Source organism: Saccostrea cucullata, unplaced genomic scaffold, assembly GCF_032062105.1.
Source record: "Saccostrea cucullata isolate Sc308-1 unplaced genomic scaffold, CSIRO_AGI_Scuc_v1 ctg116, whole genome shotgun sequence".
NCBI lineage: Eukaryota > Metazoa > Mollusca > Bivalvia > Ostreida > Ostreidae > Saccostrea > Saccostrea cuccullata.
The window spans coordinates 189302-217179 of NW_026931870.1; the positions used below are offsets into that span (position 1 = coordinate 189302).

The following is a 27878-nucleotide window of genomic DNA, read 5'->3' on the forward strand; positions in this document are numbered from 1 at the left end:
GGAAAGGGGTCATATCTCTCAAAGACAAAATTTTTAATCATAACAACCTTATTTTTGAATGCAAGAACACTGCCAAGTTATAGAATACTGATTGTGTAGCACTTCTTGTAGACCGAAATTCCAGTTCTAGTATAGAACAAATACTAAGTCGATCAGGTATGTAATATACGATACAGACTTAAAGCTTTAGGACTATATCTTCCTAACGCATGAAGTAAACCACTGATTTACTTCAGGTGATCACTCGTGGTTAAATACTTCATCAAATTTAAGCCAGAATCTTTAGCTTTTTTTTATCCTGAATACTTTTTTTTGTAATAACAGACCATAATTTTATAACACTGTAACTGCTTGTTATTTCATTCTTTGCATGATAAAGTAAAAATGGCTAAGGACAATAAGATAGAAGCATGACATGCATGTTTTATGAGTGAAATGCCGTGTTGTATATAAATAAGTAGTCACGGCGTGGTGAAGCTCATCCTCCCCGAGCTCTGGCCAGCAGGTATCACTAGATATAAAATGTCCACTCTCGTAGAAATGTATTCTGCACAGTCTGTGTATGTGTGCGACTCTAATGCAGACATTCTAGTTAATCTCGTATACAGATGTACCCTTGTTAATAGACTGACACTATATACCTGTCAGATTGTGTTTTTAATTGAAGTCTCATGAGGATTTCTAAGAAGTTCAAAATAAGTTTGTAAATGGTGTTCAGGTTCAGCATTTTGTTCGGGTTCAACATTGTGTTCAGGATCAGATTTGTTACAATGTTCACTATTTTGTGTGTTCACTTGAATGCTGACCACCCATGATGTAGTTGTGTAACACATTCTAATGAGTAGTTTTAATAGATATCAACGATATTACTATTAAAGTATTCATATTTCTTAGTTAACACAACATTTTATTTATATATAGATTTCTCTAACAGAAAGTATAAAGGCACATACATGTATTAACAAACTTATAGATTTGATGTAAATGACTAACACTGCCATTAATGTATATTCTGCTTTTATCAACAAGTTTTCCATGTGCCACTGGCTTTATCAGGTAATTTTTGCATTTGGGGAATGTTTTGCCTGAGTCATCAGATATGAATATCTATTTCCACAACTCTTGGCATTCAGTACCTTCATATAGTTTATAGTCTTACAATTCCCTGTCTGACAAAAACATTTATGATACTGGTTTGTATTTTAACTGTATTTAACATTATCTAAGAGATGTACTATAGCAAGGATAGGTGTGCCTCTACAAAGGCAGGGATTAAGAGCATGTATGAAGCTTGACAAGCATGTTTATAATTTCTAAATTACACTTAATTCATTAAGATTAACCTCAGTATAATTATACACGGTACTCTGTATACACAGACATTTGAGAATGTAATGTAGGTCAAGTATATGGGGAATTTCAATCTTTATCAGTTACTTAACCTAATACTCATCTCAACACTGTTTTTTTTTCTTTTTTTTTGACAAAATAATTACAACATCATAGCATGAGGATAATTGTATGCAATAATATTTTACTCAAGAAATACATCACTTGGTTTTCTCCTGTATTCAAAAATAATGCATTGAGCACATTGTAAGTAACATATTTCTCTGTCTTGGAGACTAACTGCATTTGAGTCCCCTTTGTACTGCTAGTTGTTAGCTATACATTGTTTTTTTCTCTGTGACTTACGGGGTTATTCTGTTGTTTTAGTCCCCTCATCCTCAGAAGCCCCCAGTCCAAGTCCAGCCAATCCCACGACGTTTAACATACAGTCCTTAAAGGATGAGCGAGAAGAAGATAAAGGTAACACAAGGACCAATGGAAAAGCTTCTAACAAATTAAAAAATTTAAATTCTGATGTGGTATGATAATAGACTGAATTTGTTCTTAATGATAATGAGAATATATTGTCCATGTAAAGATATTTGATATAACACTTTGTACTTAACTTACTGTGAGAATAATCATATGAATCTGATTTAGTGTTAACTTTCAAAACATATAGCTAAAAATCTAAAAAGGTTTAAAATAGCACTTATAAACTTGACTTCTACTACTACATGTAATTTACTTTGTAAGTAAATTTGAAAAAAAATATTCACATTTTGATATTTTGCCATTTCAGTAACCCCCATGCATACAGTGAATTCCCTGATAAAGAGATATGACAATGGTAACCCTGACGCCCCGAGTGACCGTAAGAAGAGCCCTAGTGTGGAGGACATGGCCAATAAGTAGGTCACTGTGACCTCATTCTGTAACCAAGAGGTCATCATTAGCATGTTACATAAGTATAAACAACAAAGCTGCACATACAGGCACATTCAGCTTTTTAGAGGACAAGATATTTTTGTAAAGAAGCTTTGTGAATTGGGATGCTATTAATTGCTATACAAGAGATAAAAATAGACCTAGAGATTGTCTCGCTGCTTAGACAGAGCTATTTATATCACATAGCCATGTATCATATATCTATGTAGTGCTGCTTCAGTATACTGGGAAAGCTCAGGAGAACTAGAGTAGTTCTCAGGCCGGAGACATGCTGAGCTTTCCTGTTTATCCTCTGGTGGTAGTCTTAATATTCTCTAATACTCTGCACAGCCAGTGCAAGTTTTCCCCCAAGCCTTATATCATTTAACAAACAGTTTACATAAAATCTTGATTTGAACAAGTTTAGATATCATATTTTTGTGATAAAGTTAAAATTGGAAGAGATTGATAATTTGGTCTAAGCTGTCAGTGATTTGCTATGTATTAGGTTGGTGCTTGTATTAAACCATGGTAACAATAAATAGTTGTATATTTAGGGATTTGAATATTGCTGTGGTTCTCATTACCAAAGACTGGTTTGACAAAGTATAAAATATAAACTTTATGTAAATCGTATAAAGTATCGTATCTATATATATGTATTGAATCTAACCCAGTATTATTTTAAGAACTGTATAAATTTTCATTCAAAGAAAAATTAAATTTCATTAAAGTAAAAGAATGAATTTGAATCAATTTGAACTGGCTGTCACACAGAGCTTTCTCCAATAATCAGCCTGAGTACAGTAGAGGCTATCAGCTTTTTTTTTTTGATGTGGATGATTTTCCTTTATTGACCTTATTATAGGAAATCGACTGAGATCAGTAGATCTGAAAGTTTAAAGGGTCGGCAAGACCAGAAAGGCAGAATTAAACAACGTCGCGTTAAAAGGTGAATCTAACGCATGTGTCTTCTTGATTGAATTTGGCATAACCCGAGTGACTATCATAGGGTGGCGATTCAGGTTAGGTCGTCCGCTCTGTGATAGTCCGTTTTCATTTCACTGTACAAATGTTTAGATTCGGGGTTAGTACATGTTGTCTTAACTCGAGTTAGCACGGTTTGGTTAAGGGAAGGAGAGAGAAGAGGCCATTTGTACAGTAAATGAATTTTTAAAAAAGTTGCTGTGTACATTTTTTTGAAAGATATATTTTTTATAAAGTCATAAATCAAATATAGCATGATTTTTTTTTCAACAATTTTATGTTTGATATCTATAAGCATGATTTCTCCTTGTTTTGAAGCAAAATTTTCAGAATCTTTTCACCTTGTCCTTTTTTTTTTCTTTTTTTATTTTGCATGAATTAAAAACCGAAAAAAAATCCTTAAAATTGTGAATGTTTTAAACAAGCCACCGTAAATAGAGCTGGGGTATGAAATTGATGGGCAGTTAAGTTAAGGTACTTAAAGCTACATTTATATGTTTGATTTATTTGCAAAAAAATTGTATATGTGATGCAAATCGCTGCATTGATCATTGTCTTTGATAGATATAAGAATGAAATTGATCAGACATTTAGTCATGTGGTACTCTTGTGAATTCAGTATGGCTGTTAGCATTGTAAGGGTACTGCATTTTAACTAATAATATATTGGAATTGGACTAATACTTTCCTGTTAATGGGGTTTTGGATTAGAACTGATGGCTGTACATGTAGTAGCCTGTGGGATACTAACACTGTATGATTGTATGTGTCCGAGGGATTTGGATTATATGCCGTCAGTCGTGGGATTTGGACTAACTCTATGTCAGTTGCTCTCCTCTTTCACTGCTTCTAACCTAACACATTCACTCCATTCTTCCCATATTTAAGAAAATATTCTGAGTTAATAATTCAAGGCACTTCTTATTTTAAAAAAGTCATTTAAGACTTTCCATAAGTTATTTTAGCTTTCAGTGTTTATTTTTCCAGTTTTGTTCTGCATATTTTTCTCCCCCTTTTAAATATGTTTATATATATTCTTGATCATAATTTTGTTTACTTTCATCCCTTAGAAGCAGGAATCTATAGTGACTTCTGAATGACATTTTTTTTGCGTTTTCAGTGACGTGGAAATTGATGATAACATGATGAGGACCATAACAGGGAATTCCCCCAGTTCCTCCTCCTCCAGTATCAGGTACGACGCCGTTTGTTTACTCTAATCAGCTGATCATTTATTTATTGAAATCACTTGTTTACTGAAATCAGCTGACTGACTGGTTGTCCATATTTTCCTTGATAACTAATACCTTTTTGTAACTTTAATAGCTTAAAGACAAAAAAAGATTTTATTTTTGTATTTTTTTTCTAATCTTAAAAAAAATTGACTGTTAGATTAAATAAATGTATTGAGTGAGAAGAATGAATTGTTTCCTTGAGAGTAGGGATCTTGTGAAGGACATGTTTGTTATGTCAACTCTGAAGGTCAGGTTGTAGACTTTATCAACTTCACTGTACCAACATCATATATCACAAATTGTATATTTAGTATATTACAAACAGTATCATGTAATAGAATTGTGTGTTAAGAGAAGAATATAAGGGATCTATATTAATTGAAATACACAATATGATAATCTGTTACAGACTGCATTAAGAAACATCATTTAAATGAAGCTGCAAAGGCATATTTTTTTTACTTTTCTACATGTAGGGATATTCCTATAATTTCCATGTGAAATTTGCATACACATATTCACATCCATTTATTAAATTCTCAATTAAATCTCATGCATGTTTTCACAAAAATGTGATTAATTATCATATCAAAAATTAGCATATTTTGATCATTTATTTATCTATGAAATCATTTCACTAAGAGAAAGACATAAATATACAGTAATTTTACACCAAAAAAATGTACTGTAGTTCACAAGGATTCAATAAAATGATATTTAAGATCAGTGTCAGATGATTTTGTTGATGTACATTTATCTTGTCTACACTGTAAAATGGTTGCTTCTGTCTACCTTTTAGCCTTAACTATTTTTTTCTTCTTTACAGGAGTGGGGAAAGCCCCAGCAGTTCTATGGATGCTGTTAATAATATTCCACATACCATAGAAAATGACTCAGATTTCGAAGTTGAAAATGAATTACCTCCCTTAGAATCTATTTATCCTAGAGATGTTTACAAGAAATTACGACCAAAAGATAGGAAGAGACTAGAAGTAATAAATGGTAAGGTTTAGCTTATCGGACATGTATAAAGTAATGTTTTATGTCATATGTTTTGGCCAAAACAGATCTCTAAGTCTAAAGTTTTAACTGTTTTTGGCTGATCTGTAAAGGACAATAAATATATACTAGGTACATGTGTGTCTGCTCTGTATAGGCAATATAATTTTTGTAACTGAAAAGCAGTATCTATTATTCCTGGTTTGTTAATAGAGGTCCTATAATGTGTATGATATAATTATCAAGCATACTAGTTTTGATGAATTGTTCAGCTGATAATATTGGGAATATGCATGTACAATTCATTGTTAATTTTTTTTTTTTTTTTTTTTTCAGAATTGTTTTACACAGAAAGAACTCACTGTCGGAACTTGAAGATATTACAGAACTTATTTTATAAACCTATGTCCCAGGACCCTAATATATCCCAGGATTTGGTTAATGTATTATTCCCTAACCTAGAGGAAATGGTAGCTCTACATGGTAAGATTTTCTGCCTTAATTAAATGTTTGTCTACAGAATTTACTTTTGGTAAATAAAAAAAAATGTGAATTCCAATAATAGTGTAGCTTTGTGATACCAGACTATAGTGAGCAGTAGGCATTAAAAAGTTGATGATATAAATTTTAATGTGAGAAATGTATTACTGCATGTATACATTTACTACTTAGGTTCAATGAACTGTGCAATGAAAGAAAAGAAGAAGCAGAATTCGGTGGTGACAGAGGTTGGGGAAATATTACTGGCTCGGGTAAGTACATAGGGCATCTTGGACGGTCACCTCGGTTTGAAATACTGTACATACCTCATTGTATGCAGGAACTTAGTATGGCTAAGTTACAGGTTGTTGTCAAATCACGAGAAAATGAACTTGTGAGTGAACTGTTGAGAAGGAATTTTTACCTGCATTGAAGATCTAAAAGTAAAATCAAATCATTTTATTTTGCAAGTTGTGCTTCTCATGAAATTGCAGGATAAGTTCCTTGCGTACGATTAGGAATCTAAAGTAAAATTACTGGCTTAGGTAACAACACAAGTCATCTGGTTACACAAATGCTCAATTACTTATACTGTGCATAAACACTTGTGGATTGAGAAGATTTATTGATTTCAGTTTGAAACTGAGGGAGAAGCATTCCGTAATGGCTGTGCCAAATTTTGTCAGAACCAGCAATATGCCCTAGATTTATTACGGGCAAAACAGAGAAAAGATTCCAAGCTGGCAAACTTCCTTATGGTTAGTGAATGTAAATGTTAATCTAAATAAAGTAGTTATGATATATCCCAGATAAACATAACTGTATTGTTGATTGGTCCTCTTGTAGGAGGCAGAAAGTAGTCCCTTGATGCGCCGGCTTCAGCTACGAGACTTAATTCCTACACAGATGATGCGTCTCACCAAATATCCACTATTAATAGAAAATCTTATGAAATATACTCAAAGTAAGTTTATCATGGCATGTAATCATTTAAATCTGTCAAGTTTCTTAATTTTTTCTTTAGATGTAGATTTGCGATTTGTTTCTATCAAATTATTGCAGAATTATTGCTCAAAACTGGTTTGATTTTTTTCAGCTTCAACTGAGGAGTATGCTCGGCTGGAACGAGCCCTTAAGTTGAGTAAACAAATTCTGGCTTATGTCAATCAAGCCGTGAAGGACTGTGAAAACAGCTACAAACTAAAAATGTTACAACGTAGAATTGACAAGAAACAACTGGATCATCCAGAATTTAGGGTAACTATGCCAATATAATCGGGTCATACATTTTAGTTTTCATTTAAACTAATACTATGAAACAATTTTTTAGCTCACCTCGACGAAGTCGAGATGAGCTTATGCTATACCCCCGGCGTCGGTGTCGGCGTTAGCGTCGGCGTCCTGAGGTTAAAGTTTTAGAAAGTCCATTCCCAAGTAACTATAAGCCCTACCTGAACCAAACTTGCATGGATGATGCATCTATGGATGTAATACCAGACTTTTTCGGATGCTGGATATAATTTTCAATGAGTGACCAGGTTAAAGTTTTTGAAGCAGGTTAAAGTTTTTGGAGCAGGTCCATTCCCAATATAATTTTTTTATTAGTACCAAATGCATGGATGATGATTTGTGTTGTTATACCAGACTTGCTCGGATGCTGGACCTGACCTACATTTTCTGATGTTGACCAGGTTAAAGTTTTTGGAACATTAACCAAGGAACTATAATCTACCTGACCAAACTTGCATGGATGATGCTTTAGGAAAGGACACTACAAAACTTCGGATGCTAGTGCTATATTTTCAGATGAGTGACCAGGTTAAAGTTTTTAAGCTGGTCCATTTCACAGGAACAGCTATTTGTACCAAACTTGCATGGATGATGCCGGTAGGGATGGACAGCCGATATCGGATGCTTCTGACCTACATTTTCATTCCCAAGTAACTATAAGTCCACACCAACAGCAAACTTGCATGGATATGTATCAAGGGATTTATCATAGCTTTGATCTGTGATGGACCTACATTTTATTCCCATGAAACTATAAGCCCTATTTGGACCAAACTTGCATGGATGATGCATCCAGGGATGGACACTACCAGACTTGCTTCGGATGCTCGATCTGATCTACTTTTTCATTCCCAAGTAACTATAAGCCTCTACCTGAACCAAAATTGCATTGATGATGTATCTAGGGATGGACACTACCAGACTTGCTTCGGATGCTGGATTATTTTACATTCTCATATATATCTATAAGCCCTATTTGGACCAAACTTGCATGGATGATGTGTCTAGGGATGGTCAAAACTTTGTGTGGACATACTTTTTCATTCTAAAATAACTGTAAGAAATTTACTAAACTTGCATGGAATGTATCATGGATGGACACTACCAGACTTGCTTTGGATGCTGGATCTGACCTACATTTTCATTCCCAAGTAACTATAAGCCCTATTTGCACTAAACTTCATGGATGATGATGCATCTAAATTCATTTTATTTGCTTTGGATGCTGGCATTCTATATTTTCTATACAAGAGACCAGGTTAAAGTGTTGGGAACAGATCAATCCGGATGAACTTGAAGTCCTTGATTACTGCAGTACTAATTACTGCAGTATTAACAGTTATGACTATTTGTTTACACTATACATGTTTTTCACGCTACACGCGTAGAAATGTGTATATGCCATGAAAGGGGTTAAACACAACTTGAAGAATTTTAAAGTTGGGATTGGTTTGTCATAACTTTTTAATATACGTAAATATATTGATAACTACGATATGTATCACGATATGTTAAATTTTATAAAATCTGTTTTTGCATTGAAATAAACAAATTATTTTTTTGCAAATAAGAATAATTTATTCAAAATAGTTGATTATATGTTTTTTTTACTCAAGTGGTGTAAATTATTATTTATTTCACATCTATAATTATATTTTTATTTACTTTATATAAGACCCCAAATGTTAAATAAACAAAGAAAAATAGAAGTAAGGTTTTGAAACTTTCGTATGTATTGATATGCGTAAGTCCCCAGGATCACGATATATCGAGGTGCATATAGCTGGCCTAGTTGGGAGAATACTAAATATAAGAAAATATGATGTGAGTTTTGCATTGCTTAAACTGATAACATGTAAAAAGGTAATCTTTGATTACCTATGTTTTATGTGTGACATAATTTTAACATAATGAAATACAAATATTCATGTAGAAATTTAAATTACAAGAACTAAGCACTTCATTTTACCCACACTCAAAAATTTAACTCCAAGGAAATATGATTTTTCAATGATATAATCAATGCACATGTTTTGTTGTCATTTAAAGGGACTCTGAAATCACTAATATAATTTTTTATTAGTAAAATACTGAATGATTTGTGTTGTTATAGGAGCTGGATCTGGGTAAACATAAGCTGATGTTGGACGGAGCGTTAACGTGGAACATTAACCAGAGGAAGTCAATCGACTGTCACGTTGTACTGTTAGAGGACTTATTAGTGCTATTTCAGAAACAGGACGATAAACTGGTTCTCAAACAGCAATCTACTCAACTGGTGGCCGGTAAAGAAGACAGCCGATATCAGTTCAGTCCTCTTCTCAGGCTGGAGAACGTACTCCACACCAACAGCAAAGCCACGGGTAAATATCAGGATTTATCATCTGTCTGTGATGGAATTGGTTAATCCATGAAAGGCTGAGTAACACCACATTTATGTCTGTTAGTTCAATGTAAAGGTATGGTTTAATCTTGTAAGTGATCTACATGTATTTATGTATGAGGAGGGTGGGGGGGGGGGCAGAAAAAATTTAGCTTGGAGTGCATGGTGAATTCTATCTGATTATTTTATACTCTCTGATAATATATATGTAGGATCATCTGTAATAGGTACGGGGGAGGGGGGCAAAAAGTAAGTCAAAACTTTGTGTGGAATTCTGTTTTATTCTAAAATATTGAATGAAAATTATTTACTTCTGAATTTATCATACAATCAACACCAGAAGGTGCATTACAATGGTGTACTTCAAATATTCACTGTTCTCTTACATCTAAATTCATTTTATTTGTAGACAAGAAGGCATTCTTCGTTGTTTCAAAAACCCAGATTTATGAGCTCTCCGCAACATCAACAGAAGAACAGAAAAAGTAAGTATAGAATAAATCGGTTTAATTTCAGTGTTAGTAATAAAAAACAGAGATGATTTTAAAGTTGGAATTGTTTTGTCATATCTTATAATATATATAAATATATTGTAACTAAATCAGTTTTTACCTCTTTTTTTGGTCGAAATTAACAACTGTTTTATTTTTGGGTGGGAAAGTTCAAACTAACTGATTTATTTTTTTCTTGGATACTTATCCAACAACTGATTTTTTTTTTAGGTGGATAAGACATATCAAAGAAGCAGCTGAAACTTTCAAGAAGAGAAAGGATAAGGCCCAGGAACCGGCACAGGTGCATGAGCTGGCCGTGGAGCCTCCACAGATCATCAGAAGGTGAGGCCCCGCATATAGCATATCTCACTGTACATGTAAAAAGGTTTGGTGTATGTGTGACATAATTAACATAATGAAATACAAATATTTGAAGAATTTTCAACTAAAAATTTTCACAAATGAAACTGAAAATACATATTTCAAACCATTTAACATTAGAATAAATGGCAAATATTCACTTGTAAGAGGAGTTGCAGAAGTCAGATATCTCTCACATTTGATAAAAAGTTAAGGGTTACAGTAAGTGACTTGGCTGTGGACAGAAATAAGTGTAGTGATGAAGTTAATGGTCCAATTTGTTTTACAGGCCGAGTGCCGAGAGACAGGAGGAAGATATAGAGGAGGAGCTCATTCAGCCTGATGAGATCACTGTACAGAATCCACTAACTCAGAAGGCTGAGCCCGTCCTGACCCCGCTAGGTATGTCACAGTCACTTCACATTCAGTCTCAGTCAGGAATGCAGTATCTGATAATCACTATTTTATACAGGTGTGCATTTTGTTGGTGGTGTCTATGGTTTGATATGGAAGAGGAAAACATGAACTAGTTTTACACATGTTTATGATTTTAAGTATAAGGCCATCCCTGAGGAGATTTGATTGTCCCTCCCTCCAGATATTTCTGATTACTAGATCCTGGAGTTTGATGAGAGGCTGCCGTGTGTCACCTTTTTACTAACACCTGTATGGCAGGCATGAGATGAAATCGGCTGTTCTGTTTTTGTTACCAGTATTTTGCAATTTTGAAAAGCAACCTATAACATTGTGACAATGTCTTTCAATTCAAACTTACTGTACTTCAAAATAGAGTTTAACTTTACTTGTTTGTTTTGCAATCTTTGGGAAAGAAGAATCTTCAAATTACAAATTACTGGTATCAAAAATTATTATAGAAGGGGAAAAAGTCTTGAAAATTGAACACATGTTAAAAAAAAAAAAAGACACCTTCACAATGTTATAGATCTGAGTCTAGTACTAACAGATACTAGTGTTGTCCCTGAGATTAGCCGAGTTAGTGTCTGTGCATGATTTTGAGTGTCATTTTTCTCTCGCCTTCACCAGAGAAGATCCGGCGGCTGGACGAGACGTTACAGGAACACCTTCAGGAGAAGACGGTGCTAGTGGCGGAGGTCCTCAACATCCCCACCGCCGAGGTCCCACAGAGGCTACAGGTACGACAGCCAATCAAAACACAGCTCTCATTTCTCTGGCTAAATGTAAACAAAACAGTTGTTATGATGGAGATTATCTGAAACCAAATAATTGTTATATAAATAGATGTATGATCCTTTGACTAATTTTCATTATATTTTTTCATCATTGACATTGAGACATTGTTTACACACTATCAGGTTCATCAGAAATGTAAATTGAGTGAATTCAAGTCCAGTTAAAATAGCATGTAATTATATCCCTTTGGAATTTTGCATAAGAAATCCTCAATGCTTTAACTTGATTTGAAGTTAAATGTTATGGATAAGTATAATCCATTTGTCGAGCAACATAAAAATGAATTGATGTGACACAATGTTGAGCCTGTGCATTATTTGCATTGTGTGGACATGTCTCATTGATTTAACAACCAAAGAATTTAGAATATATTAACTTTACTACAAAGAAGGGAGGGCATATTGTTTTGCTGCTGTATGTCGGTCAATCAAAGTTTCCATTCATTTTCTTCGCAGAGATTGCACATACTGAAATGAAATTATACAGATTTTTCTTAAGAACAAGCTAATTCAGAGAATTCGTGTCCCCCGCTTAGGGAAAAAGTCGGCTCCCCATGACTGAATTTGTAGGATTATTAAATGTATACATGTATACTGAAGCAAATAAAATACATGTATGTCAATATGCATATAAAGATTTGATTGCTTATTCTTTATTATCTTTATTATGTGTATAGAAGATTTTTTTTATATGGAATATTTATCACACTGTAATGATGATTTTATAACCTCATAATTTTTAGCTCTACTGGTCAGAGACCAGAAGAGCTTATGCGATAGTAATGCGTCCGGCGTCCGTCCGTCTGTCCATCTGTCTGTCTGTCTGTCTGTCTGTCTGTAAACAATTTTCCAAAATGCTACTCCTCCTACAGTTTTTGTCTGATTTCAATATAACTTGGCACACAAGTAGACTACACTAAGATACATAATTCTGTGTATCGGTTTTTGATTTCGACGAGCGGTGTAGGCGTTGTTACTAAAAATAGAAATTTCTGTGAAATTCTTTCAAAATGCTACTCCTCCTACAGTTTTGGTCTGATTTCAATATAACTTGGCACAAAAGTAGACTACACTAAGATACATATTTTTCTGTATATTGGTTTTTGATTTAACGAACGGTGTAGGCGTTTTTACTAAAAATAGAAATTTCTGTGAAATTCTTTTCAAAATGCTACTCCTCCTACAGTTTTGGTCTGATTTCAGTATAACTTGGCACACAAGTAGAATACACTAAGATACATAATTCTGTGTATTGGTTTTTGATTTTGACGAACGGTGTCTTCGTTGTTACTAAAAATAGAAATTTCTGTGAAATTCTTTCAAAATGCTACTCCTCCTACAGTTTTGGTCTGATTTCAATATAACTTGGCTCACAAGTAGACTACACTAAGACACCTAATTCTGTGTATCGGTTTTTGATTTCGACGAACGGTGTTGGCGTTGTTACTAAAAATAGAAATTTCTGTGAAATTCTTTTCAAAATGCTACTCCTCCTACAGTTTTGGTCTGATTTCAATATAACTTGGCACACAAGTAGACTACACTAAGATACATAATTCTGTGTATCAATTTTTGATTTCGACGAACAGTGTTGGCGTTATTACTGAAAAAATAGAAATTTCTGTGAAATTCTTTCAAAATGCTACTCCTCCTACAGTTTTGTGTAAGGGGCACTAATGATTATTCATTTTAACTTGGCACACAAGTAGACTATACTAAGATACATAATACTGTGGATAGGTTTTTATTTTGATGAGCGGAAACAAGCATCATTTTTCTTTTTATTGCTTTTTTAAATTTTCAAGTCCCAACTGCTACATTTCTATTCCTTTGTTTTAAGTATAAACCAGTAGAGCTACAGTCTCGACAGAGACTTCTGGTTTCATTTCACATGCTGAATACTATCATTTAGTTAAAAAAAAAAAAAGTATTTAAAAAAAAAAAAAAAAAAATAAGGATCGACCGAGATTTGATCCCGGGACCTCTCACATTTGAAGCGAGAGACATAACCACTAGACCACGGAATCGCTTTACGCGGTGTAAAGTATATGCAGAACTGAAGTCACATGCATGTATATATTCATGTTTTCATGTTCGATATTCTCAAATTTTTACACAATCCATGGTGTTTGATTTATTTAGCCTTTATTAAACAGTTCTAATAGATGTAATAAGAACATAAAGTCTGCCGAGAACCTGTTTTATGCGCAATAACTCTCCTCATGCCCCTGTGCTAAAAATAGCGACATGTAATACTATAAATACTAATAAAATAAACGGGGCGGGGCACCTTGAGAGGGGCGAGAGATGTCCTAGGGAGTTTTGGTATAAAATTACATTGCATAAGCTCAAAATCTTCTTTAAATATCGCCCGGAAATGATAGTGTTACACACAGACAGAATGTATAAATTTACGACCTTGAACTTTGACCTTTTGACCTCAAAATCAATAGGGGTCTTCATTAGGCCACAGGGAGTTGTTATGTAAAATTTCATTGCAATAGCTCAAATGGTTCTAGAGATATCATGTGGAAACGAAAGTGTTTTAACAGACAGAATTTGCTTATTTATGACCTTGACCTTTGACCTTTTGCCCTCAAAATCAATAGGGGTCTTCTTTAGTCCATAGGGAGTTGCTATGCTAAATTTCATTGCAAAAGCTCAAAGGGTTCTCGAGATATTGTGTGGAAACGAAAGCGTTACAGACAGACAGAAAGACGGACGGACGGACAAACCCAAATTAATATCCCCCACTTTTCAAGCGGGGGACAATAACTAGAGCAAGTTCTTTTTGGGATACAATGGAGCTATTTTGGACAGAGTTATGTCTCTTGGACATAGAAAAATTCCAATTATATGCAGTTTCCAATCATTTTCTATGCACATACTGAAGAAATTTGGTATACAGGTTTATCTTTAAATATCTAGGTCAAGCTCTGATTTGGGTAGGATCAAGCAATTTTTGATAGAGTTATGTTCCTTGGACTTACAAAAATTTCGATTATTTGCAGTTTCCTTTCCTTTTCTTCCCATATGTGATCAAAGGGGTGGAGGGGGGCTTAAGTGTTTCACAAAAATCTCTTATAATATACATGTAACTCTTAAAGGAATATGCTTAAAAAAACATGTTAAAAACAAAAAAAATCCTGAGAAGAGTTTAGTATATTGGTTGATATTAGAGCGTTGTGGTTTTTGTTGTAGATGGTGGAGGAGATGCCAGAGAATGCTAACACCAGTGATAACCTGCTCGCCCTCAGTCAAGAGACACAGAATTGTTTGGTTTTGTTAAACAATGCTGAATGTATGTTCTACTTCACGTATGCATGTCTGTCTGTCTGTCTGTGTGTGTGTGGTGCCTTCTATAGCTTGCTACATTTAAGCATGAAATATAAAGCAATTATTTGTTTATTTATTATTTTGGTATTCAATTCAGGAAAAAAAACACAAACAAAAAGTTTTTTTAATGAAATTTTATTATAATAAACTTTGGATTATATGTGCAATTTTTAGAGGCAGTTAATTTTTTTCTGTTGAAATTCCGTATTTTTATTTAAGAAAATAAATTGCTATACTGATTTATAAGAGGATTTGTTGTTAAAGAGAATTTTCATCTAGCATGGAGAAAATAAGTACATTTTTGATTAAATTGCTTCTAGAGAAACATTTTGTTCTGATTTCTGTCCATCTGTCTAACAGCTTTACCTTCAGTTGTGAGTGTTGCTGCATTGCTTTTACAAAACAAAGCTGATTAAATAATGAAACGAAATGTTAAAGACTTTGAACACTGTTTGCCGTGTTATATATAATTGCTTCTATAATTGTGATTAATTCCTATTGTAGCTGGACTAGCAGAGGAGGATCTGAAGATGCCAATACCAATGGAGAAACTCCGAGAGATGGCCAACAGAATGAACCAAATTCTCACCAATCTCCTGGTAAGGGAGAATATTTACTTCAGCTTATTGGAGTGAAGTGTTTTTACAGCAATATTTAGCCAGAGAGTTAAGCTTTAGGCTGATAATGACACTATATATTGCTGTGTTCATGTTGTACTCCTATACTCTGCTAGAACTGATTTCAGATGTGTTAAATTTGATGTTGTAAATATATAGGATAGAATTTCTGATAAGGGTTGTATTTGCCACTGGAAAATTTCTTAAGTTTTGAGTCTCAAGTGTATTGTGCCAAACATGTTAGTTAGGACTGTCACAGGTAACCAAAATGACCCAGAACCACAGAACAATTAATTTGGGTCGGGTTTGGTTCTTTTTTCCGGAATCCGGTTCGGTTCTGATTTGTACAATAGAGTAGGTTTTACCATAAAAATGGTGTCTAAAACGAAAGGTTCATTAGTACATTACCATTATAATGTGATTTGAATCATTTGGTTCAATTATTTTTCGAGTTACGAATTTACTTTAAACCAGTCATTATGTTGCAGTTTCTTAGATTAAAAGAAATAAAAAAAAATGTTGAATATACACTGTACATGTAATTCAAATCAATAATTTTATTCTGTTATATACCCAGACTGAAAAAAACCCAAAACCAAACCTAAAAAATTAAGAACCGACCCAAAAAAATATGGAACCGTGACAGCCCTATAATGTTAGTGTTATCATGTGATGCACATGAACAAAAAAGGAACACAGGACATACGATATAATTTTTGTTCCAAATGAAAAATTTTCAAATTTATAAAATGAAATCTGGAATCTTTTAGATGAGTGGTAAATATTTCACCTCCCAATTATTGGCATCTGATCGTTGTTACATTTGTAAACTAGATGCACTCTCTTTTTGACATCACTGTATGTGACTGTTGTTGCCAGTTTGATAACATTTGCTGTGTTGGGTGACTTTCAGGAAAAAACCAGACAGTATGCGGCTCTAAATTCGGGGCACACCCCCGCCACTTCCTCCGTGAGTCATCAGTAGTAGTGTGATTTTTAGTTTTCTTGTGTGGCTTTGTAAAAACATATCTTTAGAGTTGCTGCATGGGCTGTTATTTTGGATTTTTTTTTTTTTTATGAAAGAGACTTGATTGAAATGTTTTATCAAATTTTTTCATAATTTTGGTTGGCTTAACGTGAAGTTTTTGCTGTAAGTTGAGTTATGTATTATAATTCTTCCATACTTATTATTTGAAAGTCCCTTCAGCAGAAATAAATTTAGATCACAAAAAGATTTTTTTAATCTACAACATATTGTTATAATCTACAACAAATTGATTTTTTTTACAAGAGATATTTTTCTTTTTTTTCATGGATAAAGAGCCAGCATGCCTTTTTTATTCAATATCTTCCACACATCACAATTAACATGGTTAATTCCTAATCAGACTGTGACTGTATAGTATGCTGCAATTTTTATGCAGTATGAGATCAAAAGATGATTTGAGCATACATGTTAACTCTACCGATTTAGGCGGGAGTCTACCGCTTTTTTACTCCATCTCCCGCCTACCGATTTTATTCGTAAATCTACCGCTTTTCTACAAAAATTTCGTCTAAAGTATTTTTGGTTCGCTTGGGTATCCATTTTTGAAGCCACTCGTCATGAAATCTCGTTAGATTTCGCGTGATTTGACCCGGAATCATACAAACGCTTTTTTGTACCGATGTGTACATAGATTTCAAGCACGTATTTGACAACGACAACAGAACAAAATCAGTGATTACTGATTACATTGGTTACGATAAATTTCGTCGACATTACTGCCATGAAAAGGAGATACAGCATTTTAGAATTGGATAAAAATCTTTGACATCGTATATAAAATCACAGGAGCTCGCAATTTAATCAATAAAGTCAATAGAAATCACTTTATTGACCAAGCCATGAGGAACATCTCTACTTTCGTTTTCGATCATCGCGGGAAATCTGATTTATTTAAAGAAAGACAGGGACTAGTTTTAGATCTAGATTAAACTTTGTCATCATTTGTTGTGTTTGACAACTAAGAACATTCAGAGTTATTGCTTCTAGGCTATATAAGCAAAGACCACTCTTCAAAAGGCTAAGTTAAGTAGCCAATATAGCAAAATGAACATAAAAAATATTTGAATATGTATATTTTATGTCAAACTTAATGTGTTTCTGTCTATTTCATTGCAATAGATATTTTAGATTAATAATTGTTTTTTTTCATTTAAAACCATACATGTATATTACATGCAATATATCTTCATAAATCCAAGCGTAAAACAACGCGTGCAATGCTACCGCTTTCGTGGTTGGAATCTCCCTATTTTTCATCACAGTAGGTTAACATGTATGGATTTGAGACAAAATAAGAGTTACAGGGATTCCAGACTTAGTAAATGATGAATTAGATTTAGAAGAAGTATATTTGCTCTATATTGAAAGTTATGTGTTAGTTATGGTAATCTTTAAATTACAAAGAGCATATAGAGTAAAGAATTAAATTTCACTCAGAATGTTTTCATTTCATTTCTGAAAATCAGTTCATCTTTTGATCCACTATAAACAAGAAATGAGGAAGTACACATATTTACTTAATAAGAGCCACATTCTGATGGAGATACCCATTTAAAATCTCTGTTGAATTTATATACCAGTAGAATTAACATAGGGTCACGAAGTGACGGGATATTTTTAAACTGATATTTATTTGTTAAATTGTAGAAGGAGTTAGTAGATATGTATATTCACATAAATATATATATAGTGGTGTATATCAAATCATTGGAATTTGACATTTGAACTGTATTTATATATTCATATAAGGAACACTAACAAATTAAATAATTTAAATAGTCCATTTTGTGATGGTGAGATTCTAACAATAAGCATCCTGTTTTGTTTTGCCTTGGACTAGAATGCCCTTGTCATTTGATCACATCACACAACTGCCATCACCATTTCTGTGGATGGCGAGTAACAAATTTTGGATGTCCTCGTTGCAAATAAAATGAAGTTTTATTTGCCATTGATCTATTCTTTATGTTAATTTTTATTGGTCCTTGACAAAACAGAACATAAAGTTTGAGACTGACTGTCCACAGAATCAGGTTATAAAAGTCCATAGCAGGCTGGAACTGAACAAAAATGGGACATATTTCTGTGGACAGTCAGTAATAAACCTGATAGTTAAAAGTAGGCTGCATGCTCAAGGGGCCAGAATTGAGTCTCCTGTAAACATGGAGAAGACAGCAATGTTTCAGTATATGGCCCCACTTTATCTTGTTAAGATTAACAATCAATTGTTTAATCTTGTTCCACTTTTTAGTAGTTTTATTTGCTGAATAGTTCCTTTAAGCATAATTTCAATTTGATTGGTTGATTTGAATTCTACCAGTGCTTTGATTGGCTGTTTGTCTTGTAGGCGGTGGTGAACAGTCGAGATGAAGAACGAGAACGCCTTCGTGTGGAACTTAAGGCGGCTCAAGAGGAACTGAATATGCTGCGGGAGATCCAGAGGCGTGTGTCTGGGTCTAACACGGCCGCCCTCGCCCCGGTCCAGGGCCGACCTCAGAGCTTTATTTCGGACGCCTCATCGTTCTCGGATACTGAGGTCGTAGCCAACACAGAGGATGAGGACATGCCAGGTAGGGAAGACTTCAGTGTTGTGTTTTACAGGGTTTGCTTATTGTAGAGGACATTACAGACTCAAGTCTGGTGTGCAATCCAGTTTTTGCAGAATTGAAAGGTTTGAAGATGTTCGAACCTTTTGAATTACATATGTTCAATCAGATCTTTCGATTAAAGATGTTCAGTCATATACTTATGTTTGAACCATGTAATTACAGATGTTCAGTCAGATCCTTATATTAGAACCTTTTGATTACAGATGTTCAGTCAGATCATAATGAGGTGGATGAGGATACAGTGGAAGTACCTGATGATCTTGACGTGGATCCTGAGACAGCTGAACCTGAGGTCTCCCCTCCCACTAACCTACCCAAGGAAATCACAGACATTGAGTCTCTGACCGAGATTGAGCCTCCGTTGGAGGAGTTCATGGAGGAGCCGGAACCTCTCAGTGTGCCTGAGGACATTCTCACGGGAGGCGAGGACACAGAGAACGCCGTGACGGAGGGGGGTGTCCAGAAAGCCGAGATCAACCTGATCGAGGAGTTCAGTGAGGAGGTGACCGAGTTCTCGTCCAATCAGAAGGACGTCGTTCATTCCGAGGACAGTGAGGACACTGAGTGCAAGGACACAACAAAGGAGGAACAAAGTGCTGAGGTTCCTCCCACAGAAAATTCATGTGAGGACCCAGGAGGGCTTTCAGAGGAAACCAAGACAGGTGCTGATGATGAAAGACGATTCAGTAACGATGATTACGAAGACGCATTGGAAACACAATCAGAAATCAGGGAGAGCAGTGAGCAAAGGACTAGTGAGAAATTACAGGAAGAAATAACGGACCAAGAGAAAACAGACGTCGGAAAAGAGGGGGCCGAATCCGACCCAGAAACTGCTGACAAACAAACAAAGGAAGTGTCTGAGGACAGTGAAAAAAGCCAAATCATTGAGGACAAGCTGAGTGAAAAGTCAGAAGAGAAAATTCTGGAGAATGAAGACAATGAAAATAATATAGAATCTACAAATACGACGGACAATAGGGAAGATAGCGGGTCTCCTGTATAGCGTCGACTTCTGTCTCACTGTGATAAAGTGCTACATTATAATTACAGTCATTCTCAGTTATGTCCCTTTGTTCATTGGGAGACTGCTGTGAAGTCATTCCTCTGTACAGCCTGTGTTAGACGGAGAAGATATTGTAATGGAAACTAGTTTATATAAGGAATTAACAAGATACAAGAGATTGATGCTTGTAGTATTGAGTATATTATATATACATATATATATATATAAATCTATGTAATTTTTTGTTAGAAGGAAGATGTCACATATTTATTTATGTTATGGTTGTCTCCAATGTTACTAAATATAGGATAAATGTTTACAGTTTGTACATGTGCTAAGGCCTCATTGTCAAAACCCCAATAAATTATCAGTGTCTACATTTGTTACATATGCAAATGTCACAAGCTAGCCTTCATGAATATTCTGGAAGCTCATTACCTCATTATCACTTTCATTTCATGGCTGTGAACATTTATTTTAGGCATCAGTTTATATTGTTATTCATTCTGTAAAGGCCCAAGTTTGAAACTTGGTGCTAATTCTAGGGTGCAATACATTTATTTTAGTTCTATTGCAAAGCTTTTTATATGATGTATGGAAGACTTCCTATGTTTTTTTCGTGCTTGAATGAAAGAGTGCTCAAGACTGGCATATCAGGTCTCATTTTGTATCAGTGAACGTTTCTCATAACTGTGCCACAGAATTCCTGATAAAACTGCCTAGAAAATCAGAGAGAAAAAAAACATCACTGCTTAAAAAACAATGATCTGTATCAGAAGCTAATGTATCGAGCCAGTTTTCCTTAAAAGTTGAACTGCATTTTCAGCTCTAAATTTTATATTGTTCATTTGATACAAAATCTGAGTGCCATGCTAAAAGCTTTAGCTCGTTTCACATTGGTCATGTGACTTCTCGATATCTGATAAGTCACATGATAATAATTATATTTAATAAATGCAATCATTAAAATGCACAGATAATTACTGTAAACTTTGGGGTCAAGCATAAGCCAAGATTTATGTTGAGAAATTTTTAATAATGACTCCAGAAATAATAAAATTTTAAAAACCGTTTAATGTCATTTCTTGACTGCTGGCATCATAACAAGCTGTTAAGCTTGTATGTTGGTTTTGTTGTGCTCTTATGTAAAGTCCTACTCATTTAACTGATATTGCAAACCAGAATTGCTACTACCCTGCTCAGTTTACTTCTCCCAATTTTACTATATTTTCTCGATTGTTGTTAATATTTCAGTGAAATATTCTCCCAAAATTTGAAAGAGACTGCTTCTAAAATATTGGTAAACAAATGGAAAATTGTCCATGTAACAGCAAATCTTGCTCTCCCTGTGTGATCAGAACTGGTATTTTTTCTAGAAAATTATAAACCTGTTATGAATTTTAAACTTTTTTAAACTAATGACCTTGAACTTGCTGGAATGATATTTGGTCAAGGTCATGACACATCCTCAGATCATGAATAATCTCATAAACAAGTATGAGCTTCCAAGCATTCTCCATCACAATAATCCAGCCAAGAAAAGAAGGATATTTTTTTCTGAACTTTGAACTTTCTGTGATGACCATGTGTCAAGGTCTTAACAAATCCAAATGACATCAGCAATCTTTCTGCACTTCTTCTGGCCCAGTTGTTCTTGAGAAGATTTTTAAAGTTTTTCTCTATATATTTCAATGTAATATTTGGATTCCCTATTGTGGCCTCGCCCTACCCCGGAGGTCATAATTGGAACAATTTAGAATTAACAGTAGTGATGCTTCCACAATAGTTTCAACTTTTCTGACCCAGTGGTTCATGATTTAAAAGATTTTCCCCATATATATAACAGTTTAAAATTTGGATTCCCTATTGTGACCCCGCATTACTCCTGAGGGTCATAATTTCAACAGGTTAGAATCTACACTACCCCCGAGATGCTTTCACATTAGATTCAGCTTTTCTGGTCCAGTTGTTCTTGAAGAAAAAAAAATTTCAGACTCCACCCCTTTTTTTAGCTCTACTGGTCAGAGACCAGAAGAGCTTATGCGATAGTAAGGTGTCCGTCGTCCGTCCTTCTGTCTGTCTGTCTGTCTGTCCGTCTGTCTGTAAACAATTTTTCAAAACGCTACTTCTCCTACAGTTTTGGTCTGATTTTAATATAACTTGGCACACAAGTAGACCACACAAAGATACATAAAATAGTGCATCGGATTTTGATTTCGATGAACGGTGTTGCCGAGGTTACTAAAATTAGAATTTTCTGTAAAATTCCTTTAAAATGCTACTCCTCCTACAGTTATGATCTGATTTCAGTATAACTTGGCATACAAGTAGACTACACAAAGATACATAAAATAGTGCATCGGTTTTTGATTTCGATGAACGGTGTTGACATGGTTACTAAAAATAGAATTTTCTGTGAAATTCACTTAAAACGCTACTCCTCCTACAATTTTGATCTGATTTCATTATAACTTGGCACACAAGTAGACTATACAAAGATACATAAAATAATGCATCGGATTTTGATTTTGATGAACGGTGTTGCCATGGTTACTAAAAGTAGAATTTTCTGTGAAATTCCTTTAAAACGCTACTCCTCCTACAATTTTGATCTGATTTCAATATAACTTGGCACACAAGTAGACTACAAAAAGATACATTAAATAGTGCATCGGATTTTGATTTCAATGAACAGTGTTGCCATGGTTACTAAAAATAAAATTTTCTGTGGAAATTCCTTTAAAACGCTACTCCTCCTACAGTTTTGGTCTGATTTCAATATAACTTGGCACACAAGTAGTCTACATTAAGATACTTAGAATAGTGCATCAGATTTTGATTTCCTATATGTTGCCATGGTTTAAAAATAGAATTTCCTGTGAAATTCTTTGGCCTTGCTACCCTCCTACAATTTTGGTCTGATTTCAATATAACTTGGCACAAAAGTAGACTACACTAAGATATATAAAATAGTGCATCAGTTTTTTATTTTGATGAACAGTGTTGCCATTGTTACTAAAAATAGAAATGTCTGTGAAATTCCTTTATAAAAAATTTCTACAATTTTTTATGTAAAACTTTTTTTCATCCTTTGTTATACGTACAAACCAGTAGAGCTACAGTCTCGACAGAGACTTCTGGTTTATCTCTCCTTGTAAGGGAGGCTGGCCCTTAATTTTAACCAAAAAAAATTCCTTAACCCATGGACACTTTGTACCAACTTGGGTTAAAAATTTGCCTAATGGTTCTTGAGAAAAATTTGAAAATCTGACGAGTTACAGAAGGACGACGGATGATCAGAAAAGCGCACTTATTCAGTTTTTATTGCACTCTCTACCATCGGCTCATACATTCTGTGTCTGAGAGAGGAACGAACGACAACTCTGCATGGGAGATTGTTTTTATTGAGGAAGCATAAGCATATTGTGCTATGTTTTCTACATTATATTATTTCGACCCGTGCCCCCACCCCCTTTCCGGTTCCTACGGCCATGCTAAAATATAAAATTCTAAACGATGAGCCGTTATATTATGTCAGTGTCAAACAAATATTGACATGAACATGTATAGAGATTGTTTTATAGTAACTAAAACAGAGAGAAAAAAAAACATGTTAGATCAGAGAGCACATCATATCTGGCCGGGATATGATGTGCTCTGAATAGGTACCACAGAGAGTTATTTAAACTTTTGGTCATAAAATAAGACTCGGGTTGTTACGTGTTTTTCATCAGTTTGTCTTGATCCTCTGGCTGACTTACATAAAGCACACGTCCCGGTGCCTATCGAAGTTACGACACCCAGGGGATGTCATTAGAATTTTACGAGCCATTGCCTTTCATATCGCCCACTAATGAACACTTCCCCCCTTGTGAATGCATACTAAAGGTGAACAGAAGGCCATACAAATTCAAAATATTTTATTAAATATATATCTGGTATTATTTACAGACATAAGACGGTACAGGAGACAGTCTGATATCACTTGTGTAGTTTGTGCACAAAGCATGGACGGCATTACACTACTCACAAAGATATTACAATATTGTGTTAAAAGACGAGTTCTGATTACTCATGACCAGTAACCTTGGTGATATGAGAGGGGTCCGGCTACGATTCGTCACTTCCGGTTACTTGGTAGCCTTGGTGACGTGAAAGGTTGTACCCGTGAGTTAAGTGTGTCACTTCCGGTTATCCGGAGTGGTCCTGGTGCATGACTTACATTGGAGAAGTGTCATAGAAACTGGCTACGGTGCTCATGAGTAAAGTACATCACTTCATCACTTCCGGTCACTTAGTAACCTTGGTGATGTGTCAGGGATCCTGGCCATGCTACCCTTGAGTATGGCGAAGGTGCGTCACTTCCAGATGACATATCCTCTCCAAATAAAGGTTTGGGTAGATTGCCGGTACCTCTACTTTGGAAAAACCGTGGATGGAAGGGAGACATAATAGCGTGAGAGAAATGGACGGTGTTCGCTAAGACGTTGTTTGGTTGTAGTGGTGACAACAGGGAATGTCCGAAAGGTGGGGGAACTAGTTTAGGGGAATAGGGAGAGGAATGGAGGAACTCCGGACTTGGGAAGGGTGAATGTCCTTCACTAGTGGCAGACTTGCTCGGACGATACGGAGAAAAAGACATCTTCTTTGGTGTGGTTTCGGTCAGTCTAGAGATACTGAAGTCGGTGATCCTCTTCTTCTTTGGTCCGTTTTCAGCATCCTCTGGTTTGACCTTCAGGCATTGTGAGCAGACTCGCTTTGGAGAACTCTGATTGGGTACAAAGGACTTTCCACATTTGATGCAATTATCTTGTACAGAGGAGGCTGTGAACAGATCAGAATATAAATTTATTGTACTTGTATACCTGGAATACCAATCAGCACATTTGGTGACCAGTTTAATTCGATTCAGATCCCAAGCAACGGCAAAAAAAGTTAATGTTATGTCAAATAATTACCTTCGTGTGTTTTCATGTGCGTTTTCAGATTGCACTGAAGGGCGAATTTCTTTCCGCAGAGAATGCACTCATGTGGCTTATCTCCTAAAAATAAAAGGGTAAATGGATAACTACGAGTAAAGTTTGAAAAATGTCAAAGATATTTAGACAATGACCTATTTCGTCACTGACCGAAACAGCCGTGAACGTTAGAGGGATTCTAACGACCATAAGAAATCAGAAATATATGGAGCTGTAGAAGAGATGAGATAAGACGAGAATTCTAACGATAAACTCACCGGAATGAAGCAGCACGTGGTTTTTCAGGTTGGTTTGCTTGCTGAATCCCCGGTGACAGATTTCGCACTTGAAGGGCCAGGAGCCATTATGGACGTACATGTGACTTCTGAGATCGCCGGGCGTGGGGAAGGATTTGGAGCACAGCGTGCACTTATGGGGCTTCTCCTGAAAAGACCAAAGAACATAATTTATCTTCTTCTTGTTCTTCCAAATACTAGTAGTTTTAATATCAATATTTAAGCTGTATGGTATCTGTTCATTATTTTACTCTGTTTTGTTACCTTGTCGTGCGTCATTCTATGGTAGTAGAGGTTTGATGACGCAGTGAATCGCTTTCCACAAACTTTACAAACGTGGGGTTTTTCTCCACTGTGGATGCGTCTGTGCGTGTTCAGGGAGGAGGACGTGGAGAATGCTTTTCCACACACGTCACAGGCGTGGGGCTTCTCACCTACAATAATGTCAAGGTCATTACTCAATCACACGCATTAATGAAGTTACCGGATGATAAAATGTATATTGTTAAGCAATAAGGGTTATGAATAAAAAGTACAGTAATAAGTATTACAATACCTGTATGTGTGCGCATGTGTCGTTTGAGGAGCGATGGACGGTCAAATTTCTTTCCACATATATCACAAGGCAGCCATGTTCTTTCTCTGTTTCTTCTAACGGGCCTATCAGGGACTATTTGTTCTGGACTGCTGTTGGTAACGTCCGATTCGGAACATTCCAGTTTTATCTGAAGTGAAATCGATCATGTTTAAAAAACGAATCTACAGAGTAATGCAAATGTGTTTATGAGATATTTATATCATTTGTACTCACACTAGAGTGTTCGTCACTTCCGCTGAAGTTTGACGGACAGTCGTCTGCTCTTGCAATAGGTGACGTCAGAAGCGAGGATGAAAGCGTTGGCGAGGTAAAGAACAGCTTCTCGCTTCTTGCTGTAAAGGTAAAGAAATGGTGATTATACTGAAGGAATCAAATCGAAATATGACTGACCAAGAGCATTTCCACCAGTTTCTTGAAATTCCGTTTTGTTTTGTTTTAAATAATCAAAAAACTAACAATAAAACAAAACTAACTTGATTCTGACGAACTATTTAGTTCAAGCTTTGAAGGATCGCTACTAAGGTCTAGATGTTCTTTTCTTCCCAAAGTTTCGACAGTTTCCATGACGTCATCAGGACCGATATCGACAACATCAATTTCTTCGTCCTCAGACAACATTGACTGCTCCGCACTATCGACATGTTTTTGTCTGATGTTTTCTTCTGTATGCGGAGTTGTTTCAAAGTATACAATGATTTCATCATTAGGTTTTATAGTACGTAATGTCTGGTACGTTACTTTTCCATCTCGGTTTGAGGCAAACACGTTGGAAAGTTCTAGTTCATCTGAAGATTTACAAAATCGAACCCAGTTACAATGGCGGACTTCCTTTCCTTCCAAGATAAGAATGTCATCTTGACAACCAAACTTATGCCGAACCTGAAAAACATTGTTCAAGACTTTATTTCGCTGAAAATTGGGAATGATGGAATAAATAGTAAAGATAAGGATTCTGAAAACTGGAAAGCTTTTCAGGTATTGCATTCTTCATTGGTATTTCACAGACGATATGACATGACATTATTGTGATTCATGTATACCGTGCATTCTCTTGTATTTAAGAATACATAACACACGTCCTCTTACAATTAAAGTTGAGGAATTTCAAAATGATGGACATTTGAGAGCAATAAAACATGAGAGATATTCAAAAGGTCATTAGTGTGCGATGTTCTGACCAGAGCCCTGGAATAATAAATGCAGGATATCCTTTGTCGTGCAATGAATGGTTTATCAACCTGTTAACTTTAAATCAAATTCAATTTCACGTTTCCTGAACAGAAATATTCAAATTTAAACATTGTATTACACGTATTTAGAGCCGGTTTGAAGACTCCGGCCTCTTGATTAGACAGTACATTATACGCTCGGGTTCAGAAGTCGAGGCCCCGCCACGCGAATCAATTAGTATAAAGTGTTTAGGGGGTGATCCCCTATTATTATGTGATAATAGTGAGAGTGAATGGCGAGTCCCCCCAGTAACAGATGTCCCTTTTAACCTTCTGTCATCCCAGACACGTGCATCACGGCGGAGAAGGTCCTCCTATTACGCAATGCACACGAGCAACATCATGACCTTCCGAACGATACCGAAAACATTCTGAAAGGTTTCCAATTCCACTTTTCAGTTTTAAAATATTTAATTTATATTATTTGTCCCCTTCTCTAAATCATATTTAATAGAGTTGTGACTATTGCTAAAAGACTTTTATATG

General features: G+C 35.2%; 2 protein-coding genes across 21 annotated transcripts in view; one reads left to right on the forward strand and one right to left on the reverse strand.

The window, feature by feature from the left end:
• The window catches only part of LOC134233793 (rho guanine nucleotide exchange factor 11-like), a 64423-nt gene extending 43041 nt beyond the window's left edge, over positions 1 to 21382 (forward strand). For 13 of the 20 annotated variants that reach the window (XM_062715809.1, XM_062715796.1, XM_062715802.1 and 10 more), the window contains 22 exons: positions 112 to 156; positions 1030 to 1056; positions 1717 to 1809; positions 2132 to 2240; positions 3125 to 3208; positions 4364 to 4438; positions 5305 to 5480; positions 5814 to 5960; positions 6150 to 6229; positions 6593 to 6715; positions 6804 to 6921; positions 7054 to 7214; positions 9361 to 9610; positions 10040 to 10115; positions 10353 to 10466; positions 10774 to 10886; positions 11529 to 11638; positions 14897 to 14996; positions 15536 to 15630; positions 16562 to 16618; positions 19044 to 19266; positions 19509 to 21382. In XM_062715809.1, the coding sequence (XP_062571793.1) occupies positions 112 to 156; positions 1030 to 1056; positions 1717 to 1809; positions 2132 to 2240; positions 3125 to 3208; positions 4364 to 4438; positions 5305 to 5480; positions 5814 to 5960; positions 6150 to 6229; positions 6593 to 6715; positions 6804 to 6921; positions 7054 to 7214; positions 9361 to 9610; positions 10040 to 10115; positions 10353 to 10466; positions 10774 to 10886; positions 11529 to 11638; positions 14897 to 14996; positions 15536 to 15630; positions 16562 to 16618; positions 19044 to 19266; positions 19509 to 20311 (3179 nt within the window). In that variant the 3' untranslated portion in view covers positions 20312 to 21382. The remainder of the gene's footprint in view (positions 1 to 111; positions 157 to 1029; positions 1057 to 1716; positions 1810 to 2131; positions 2241 to 3124; positions 3209 to 4363; positions 4439 to 5304; positions 5481 to 5813; positions 5961 to 6149; positions 6230 to 6592; positions 6716 to 6803; positions 6922 to 7053; positions 7215 to 9360; positions 9611 to 10039; positions 10116 to 10352; positions 10467 to 10773; positions 10887 to 11528; positions 11639 to 14896; positions 14997 to 15535; positions 15631 to 16561; positions 16619 to 19043; positions 19267 to 19508) is intronic. The other 7 variants (XM_062715804.1, XM_062715801.1, XM_062715797.1 and 4 more) reach the window with 7 other exon arrangements.
• Positions 21383 to 24488: 3106 nt separating this feature from the next.
• LOC134233818 (oocyte zinc finger protein XlCOF8.4-like) lies at positions 24489 to 27020 on the reverse strand. The gene is made up of 7 exons (XM_062715872.1): positions 26637 to 27020; positions 26377 to 26495; positions 26122 to 26290; positions 25830 to 25999; positions 25548 to 25713; positions 25270 to 25353; positions 24489 to 25135 (listed from the first exon to the last, which is right to left on the reverse strand). The coding sequence occupies exons 1-7, from the start codon at positions 26779 to 26781 to the stop codon at positions 24606 to 24608; spliced, it is 1383 nt and encodes a 460-aa protein (XP_062571856.1). The 5' UTR covers positions 26782 to 27020; the 3' UTR covers positions 24489 to 24605.
• Positions 27021 to 27878: the final 858 nt, after the last annotated feature.

Coding starts and splice junctions, on each gene's coding strand:
- LOC134233818 (XM_062715872.1), bottom strand. CDS start 26,781: ATGTTGTCTGAGGACGAAGAAATTGATGTTGTCGATATCGGTCCTGAT. Junction 26,291..26,376: donor GAAGTGACGAACACTCTAGT/GTGAGTACAAAT, acceptor ATTTCACTTCAG/ATAAAACTGGAATGTTCCGA. Junction 26,000..26,121: donor ACACATGCGCACACATACAG/GTATTGTAATAC, acceptor ACATTATTGTAG/GTGAGAAGCCCCACGCCTGT.